General features: G+C 36.7%; 1 protein-coding gene across 1 annotated transcript; it reads right to left on the bottom strand.

Annotated features, from left to right (window-relative positions):
- Window positions 1–4,668: 4,668 nt before the first annotated feature.
- On the bottom strand, window positions 4,669–5,614 carry LOC121251741 (F-box protein SNE-like). Its single transcript, XM_041151079.1, has one exon. The coding sequence runs from the start codon at window positions 5,247–5,249 to the stop codon at window positions 4,764–4,766; it is 486 nt and encodes a 161-aa protein (XP_041007013.1). The 5' UTR covers window positions 5,250–5,614; the 3' UTR covers window positions 4,669–4,763.
- Window positions 5,615–7,859: the final 2,245 nt, after the last annotated feature.

Raw genomic sequence — 7,859 nt, 5'->3', positions numbered from 1 at the left:
AAAACTTTTGGTGGGGAACGACAAAGGATCAGAAGCGCAAGCTATGCCTGAAATCTTGGAAATCTATATGCCAACCAAAAAAAGAAGGAGGTATGGGTCTTCGACTAATGGAAGATATAAATTTAGCTTTGCTAGCAAAAAGGGGATGGGAAATGAGCCATACAACTATCAGCATGTGGCACAAGCTACTAACTAAGAAATACCTACTATCTACTTCTTTTTGGCAAGCAACAGCAAAAGTGACAGACTCAAGCTTCTGGAAAGGTTTACTAAAGACAAGACCTCTACTTGAAAAATGTATGTGCTTCCAGATTTCTAATGGTTCATCAGTGAAAGTCTGGTTAGACCCATGGATACCAATCTTAGAAAATTTCAAGCCAAAGCCTCTTAACCATATCACTAATCTTTCACCAATGCTCAAAGTTTCTGATTTGATTATCCAAGCTTCAGGTTTCTTTATGTGGGATCTTCAAAAATTGCGCACCTTGTTCCAGTTTGATAGCATAATGGAAATTCAAAAAATCATCTTGCCTTTTTCCAATCAAAGAATGGATAGCATGATCTGGACCAAAAATCAAAATGGGAATTTCTCTGTTACAACTGCTTATCATCTGCCTGCAAATATTGGTAGCTCTTTTCGGGAAAATCTCTCTCGCTTCCCAATAGAGAAAATTTGGAAGCTAAAAATCCATGATCGCCACAAGCTCCTCCTCTGGAAAATTGTTTGGGATATTTTGCCAACAAAAAATCCTATTAGAAGATTCATCCCAAATATTTCTCTCAGCTGTCCTCTGTGTGAAGAGCAAGAAGAAACTCTACTCCACCTTTTTATTGAGTGTCCAGTCACGAGAATACTCTGGAGTCAAAGTACTTGACCACTAAATCTCTCCTCTTTGGCCATATCTTCTATAAAGGATTGGCTACTTTTCATCATAAATCCAATGTCAAAATTAGGCCTTACTCCTCTTGAAGTTCATCATTTCCAAATCTTTGCTACTCTGATTTTGGATTTTATCTGGCGCCTAAGAAATGATATAGTCCACAACAAAGCTAGTCTTTCCCTCCACAATGCAAAGGAGCAACTTAATCACTCTTATCAAGAATATCTGCATGCTTGGAAAGAAAAATATTGGTAAAAAAGAGACTTGAAATGGCAAAATCCCACCACTGGTCAAATCAGCATCTCCTTTGATGCTGCAGTAAGAAGCACCTTTTCTATAGCCTCAGCAGTCAGTAGAAATTCAGAAGGGCAAGCTATCGAGATCTGGACAGAAGAAAACATTACCACAATCCCAGTGATTGCGGAAGCTTTAGCAACAAAACTAGCCATAAAAATGGCTGAACATCAAAAATCACCATCAACATTATTAGAAGGAGATGCACAACTGGTGATATCCTCGATCCATGGAGTTTTAACAGACTGGCAAATCACCCCCATCACTGAAGATATTGCAAATATCTTGGAAGCTCATAGAGGCTGGAGCTTTAAAAAAATTGATCGATCTCAAAATCGATTCGCGAACTCAGTAGCGCAATGGGCAACTACCAACTCAGTATTTGGTAGCGTACTAGTAGAGAATATTCCTTCTAATATTTTGTATATTGATAGTAGGAAGGACCCTCCCTAAACCTTATTGTTTTTCTTTTTTATATATAGTATGCATGCTTGATTAAAAAAAAAAAAAACTACTACTTAAACCGACATATTATATATGTATTAATTCAAACTTAATTGCAACAGATCATGAGTTCTTTTCACGTACATGATATATATATATATATATATATATATATAATAATAAGATCTAACCCTACATCATGATTAAATATTGTACATCACTTATATTTTTCATGTTCATCGATCTTAACGGTCTCAATAATAAGACAAGAATGCAAAATTGTATGTTTTTTTGACGATTTAATGGTGAAAAGCATTTTTTTTTCTTTTTTTTTTGAAGTTTGGCGCAAAATAAAATTGAGGATGTAGATGGAGGATTGAGAATGGGAAAACAACACTTTTGTGGACTGAGAAGTGGCTCCCAGGGCACATTGCTTTAGAGCAAGAGGGGTTTGAAGTTTTTGAGACTAACAGAAATGATGTAGTGGCTTGTTTGGTTGATGAGTTAACTGGCTGGTGGGACATGGACAAAATTAGATCTATCTTCAATCCAAATGTGATCACAAATTTGTTAAAAAATGTGCTTGGTCCAGGGACAGTGGCAGATCGTTGGATATGGGAACATGAGCGAGATGGAAAGTTCTCGATGAAAACCTGTTATCATTTTATTGTTGATAAAATGAGGAGTGCGCATGCTGAGTCCTCTAATATGCAAGGCCAGCAGGATCTATGGAAGGCTTTATGGAAAATGGCAGTTCCGAATAAGATAAAAATATTTGCTTGGCGTGCTTGCAAAGATGGATTTCCGAAAAAAGAGAACCACATGAAGAAGAAGGTTGTTACTGAGGTGCATTGTGATTTCTATTCTCATCCTCTGGAAGACCTTAATCATGCAATGATTAGTTGCAAGTGTCTTCAAGCGGTATGGAGCGAATTGCTGCCCAGTTCGGGATTTTATGTAGATAGAAAGGTGCTTGATTTGGCTCTGCAGATAAATCAGAGGAAAGACCAAGATGTGTTGGCTCTATTTTTTTCACTAACTTGGGGTCTATGGTACAGGAGGAATAAGATGGCTTATGATAAGGTTGTGATAGATCCAAAACAGGTTGCTGCTTTTGTCCTGAATACTCTGAAGAATCATAAGGAGATTAGAGGGCTTTGTCCGAGTTAGCTGAAGCAACATCTCAAATGGAAGCCTCTTCCTATGGATGTTCTGAAGTTAAATACTGATGGGGCTATGTTTACTGATTTAGGGAGAGCAGGGAGAGCAGGTGTTGGTTTTCTTCTGTGAGATGCACAGGGAGAGTTGGTTGTGGCAGCTAGTAGGGCAGAGTTTGATGTTGAAAATCCTGAAGCTATTGAGTTATTGGCTGTGTTCCAAGGCATCCAGTTTTGTGCTAGCAGGGGTTTTCACAATCTGCAAGTTGAATCTGACTCTTTGTTAGTTGTTGAGTCTTTACAAAAAGAAAATATGTTTGATTCAGCTTTAGGGGTGTTATTTGCAGAAGTTAAAAGATTAACGAGTTGTTTTATTTCATGCTCCTTTACTCATGTCTGTAGAGAGGGTAATATGGTAGCTCACAAACTTGCTAGGAATGCATGGAATGTGGTGGATTGTGAGATTTGAGAGGATTGTATTCCATATTTTCTTTCTCAAACCTTATAGTTTGATAAATGTCTGTAATTTTTTTATTAATGAAAGCTTCTATTAAAAAAAAAAAAATTGAGAGTAAAAACATAATTTACGAAAGAACATTTTTAATCCAACAAGCTGCTGGCCGGCCTAAAACTCATGTCTCGATCCTAAAAAGGGCAAAAGTCTGTAGAATGTTTTATTTTTTTTTATCAAAAATCACATGAATATATTGTTAAGATATAAAATAATAAAATCTACTTATTCCTATCAGTTTAATCTTTTGAGACAAGTAGTGATTTCACACACACATATATATATTATTAGGATTTAACATTTTTTCAAACTAATTAATTAATCGGCCATGCATGATGAGATTGAAAAAGTTTCACAAATTATATAAATATATATATATGATCATTAATTCTATCCAAGTTCTAATATCAGTTCAGTTACAGAAAACATACGTTCATGTGGCATATATGCACGTACATATCACGCCAGAAAACTCGAAAATTTGGTTTTGATCTACATCTACATTGAAAAAAAAAAAATTGTCATTGTCATTGGCTCTTTCCCGGCTGGCCTTTGCTTTTACTAACGCCCCCGACCCCCCCCCCCCCCCCCCGCCGCGGGGGGAATCACTGTTCAGAAAATAGCTCATAAACATGATTTAACGCATATTGCCAAAGTCTAGCTGCTCTCATTAACACCCAAAATCTCTAACGCCTCCAACTTCTGATCTACTATACATGCATGATATTTCTCTCGATCGTATATCTATGAGGAAAATATATATCTGCATATTATCAGCAAGCTGCATGCATGCATGTACACTTTTTCTTAACAATATAATGATCAGGAGATGCATGCATATACGCGGCATGTTCAGTCCCAAACAGCAATTTTCTGGTCTATATCTGAATATATATATTCTTATCAGCAGTACTGAGCGTGACAACCGACATGAGCTCATTGATCTGCTTAACTAGTACTGCTTTATAAACAAATTAGAAATTTGGAGAAAACAGATTATTTCATTTTAATTTATATCAATTCTGCAGTTTCCATATATAGTATATATGGGACCAAATAAGAGGCAAAGACGAAGTTTATAATGCTGATCTCTAGTCTAATAGAGACAAAAGGCAAGAGAATTTTACCGCCGGCCAGCCAGTTGTATTCATGGCACTCTGATCAAGTACCTTCCCTATCGACGACATACCACGGCTCACGGCCAGCTAATTAGTTTCTATATTTTCCAGTACTACTACTGTCCTCATGACCGACCATATACATTTATTTCTTACATGATCTCCAAATAAATTCTTCTTCAAATTATTTTCCACCAAAGAAGAACTTGATAACAAATATATAATTAAGAAAACAATATTGTTTTTTCTAAATAATGAATATATATAGTGAAAATCGCAATAAAAATAATTAATATAACAATAGTTCCCTTTATTTATTATTATTATTATTATTTTGATAGATTAATGATGGACTAGGTCAGACGTTCACGGGCTTGCAGAGGAACATAAGCGACAATGGGGAGGTATCACCGAGCAGTCTTCTCTCATAGTAATCGACGCAAAACAAAGAGAGGGAGAGTTGCACCTCGTCACGAGTCCAGACACGGCTCCTGACCAGGTCCGAGTGGAGGAGACGACTCAGGACGGGTCGGACGCACACCATGTAGAGCTCCTTGTAACCTCCGAGAGCGACTACGATGGTTCGCAGGGATGATGGGGGTGGGGAGGAGACGTGGCGGAAGCAGAGGTGCTCCCAGATGGAGTCACTGCGGGCAATGGTGCACCAGAGGCGGCAGACGCTGGAAGCGACACCAAGGGACGGCCCGTCCAGGCGCTTGAGGATCTCTATTAGGATGTCTATATGGTCGTTGATGCAGAACTTGGGTTTTTTCTCTCTATCTTCGGCTTTCTTCTGCTGCATGGCTTCGTGTGATGGTCGAGGTTGGTGCCGCATCGTTAACATGAATAAGAGAGCTAGTTAGCTACCTAGATTGAAGTTCTGGGTGTGTGTGTGTGTGTGTGTGTGTGTGAGAGAGAGAGAGAGAGAGAGAGAGAGAGAGAGAGAGAGAGTAGTGAATCCTGTGAGAGAGTAATGTTATAGAGAGTAATGTTATATAGGAGAGTGCCAGATCGCGTACGTTATGTTTAAGGTGTTTGAACTTTGTAAGAGTAAACTGGCTTAAAGGGATTTGACTTGAGAGAACTAAAGAGAGATAGAGAGTGTGTTAATTTTCTTTTGTATTTCTCTCGATCTGTTGAATCAACGACGACATATAGATCAGGAGATGAGCTTTTCAAAGGAAAAAAGAATTAGTTCTTTTAGTTGTTTTCATTAATTTGTTCAGTTGATATATATATATAAAAGAAAAAAGAAACAGTAATAATAAGAAGAATATATAAGATAGAGGGGAGGGGGGTGGAGTTGTCATGTGGCAGTAGTACTGTGGGCATCGTGGGGAGAGAAGGGGCCAAAGGAAAAGGTCCAAGGCAAAGAACTGGAACCAATGTTTGCTTCTTCCTTTTGTTGTTTTCAAATATTGTTTTGTGAGTTGAGCGGATTTGCTGGTTGTTGTTTTTTATTGCTTTGGTTTTTGCTCTTGTTTGCATCTTTCCAAGACTCTCGTTTTAGGGCCATTCTGATACTAAAAAATGATCACTGACTTGGGGGTGTGAAATGTGAATGTAGTTTGGCTGTCTGTGCATGGATGCATCTTCAATCTGCAAAGTCTATTTTGTATTCTTTGCAACAAGGAGGTGGACCAATGTATATAATCTATATATCTATTTTATGTGAAGATCGAGAACTAGATTAATAATTATATGCATTCGAAATTTAAGACCCTGCAGCTAGCTCATGATGATACACTATGACCGTGAAATCTCTCTCATTTCTCTCTCTCTCTCTCTCTCTCTCTCTCTCTCTCTATATATATATATATATATATATATATATATATAGTTATCATGTTTAAAATTAAAGCAATAAAATTTCTCTATGTATCTTATAATTATAGCATTTCCTTCCTATCAAAATAAGCTATACATTTTCAATTAACCTGCATATGATCAGAAACTATTTGTAGGCCAGTTAATTGACTTGTTAGGGTAAATAGAAGTCAGACACCAGCTGCTGCAAGCTGTGTCTCTACACCTAATTTCAATTTAAAGAAAAAGTAATAATACTCATCATTCCAATTCTCATCAATGATGTGGCATTAGATGATTAGAGACTATATATTATATTTCATTTGCGAACCTATCATCTAATGTCACATCATGAAATGATGAGAGGATGACGAGAAAATAGATGATAAATAGATTTTTTCATACATTATATTGCACCTCCAATATTCATATAAACTAGTGTTTCATCTTATATATTTAACTGGGAACGACTACGTCTTTACACCAATCAATTAAGCAGCTTGCATTCATTAATCATGTCGAGCACAAAGATCTAGTAGCTAGTTCTAGATCTAAGTAATTAACTCTTGAATATTTTAGCTAGTCTCCTTTCTGCAGCATGCTTACCATAAATTGTAATTTACGCGATCGTGAGTCCGTGACTTCTTTTAACTGATATACGTACGTAATAGATCAAAAACCCATCGCATCAGATTACGAAAACTCTTTGTATCGCCTGGGAGACTAGTAGAAATTAAAGTCGACCAAATCACAATTTAATAGTCTGAAAAACTAGGGAAAGAAAAAAGAAAAAGAAAATAGTGTGTCGGGCGCACGGGTCACCAACCAAAGTTAAAAACCAAACCAAAGTAAGGGCTTAGAGAAAATGGTCAGGAGCGCAGTATACGTACCTAAGTGGTTTGTCTCATGGAGTTGGAGTTTGGCCCAGAAAGGAAACCCCACCGCCACCTCCCCAAGCAGTTTGAACTTTGAAAACAGAGCGATATTGGAATATATATATATATAATATCACTAACAGATGAGTGGGGTCTGAATTGACGTTAGATTTACAAAAGCTTGTGTATTTTAGAGTAGTGAGTAGTAGTACTGCATGCATGCATGCATGCGTCATGGGGAGTTGTTTTGTAATGTGTTGGACACATCTGGTCTGAGATGGAACTGTTCCCTATTCTTGCTGATCAGAAATCCATAATTGAAAGATTACAAGAAGAAACCCGTAAAGTTCGCAAAGATTTTCACATATTCACTCACTCCCCCGACGACTTTCACAAATTTGTAGTACTTTTTTGTTGTCGAGTGTGCCTATCGAACAGCTAGCTTAGCCATTTCCATTGAGTTTTCACCATTTCCATATATAGCCTACATATAATATATATATATATATATATATATATATATATATATATATATACACATATATATTCATTTACATATAATAGCATATATACATGCACCCAATAATGATCTTCCACCTTGATGATCCATCACTTTGATCTTTAACTGATCATGACAAATCACATCATCCATCTTTCTTCTTTTTACTTAAATTAAGAAAAATGATAAACACACAACACTTTATACAACAATGTTTTAAAATGAGAGATATTTTTGTAAAATACTTTATAAAACTAACATCATTTTATAAAAA

Source organism: Juglans microcarpa x Juglans regia, chromosome 2S, assembly GCF_004785595.1.
Source record: "Juglans microcarpa x Juglans regia isolate MS1-56 chromosome 2S, Jm3101_v1.0, whole genome shotgun sequence".
NCBI lineage: Eukaryota > Viridiplantae > Streptophyta > Magnoliopsida > Fagales > Juglandaceae > Juglans > Juglans microcarpa x Juglans regia.
The sequence above is the reverse complement of the archived record's forward strand: the minus strand, read 5'-3'. Positions and strand labels throughout refer to the sequence as shown.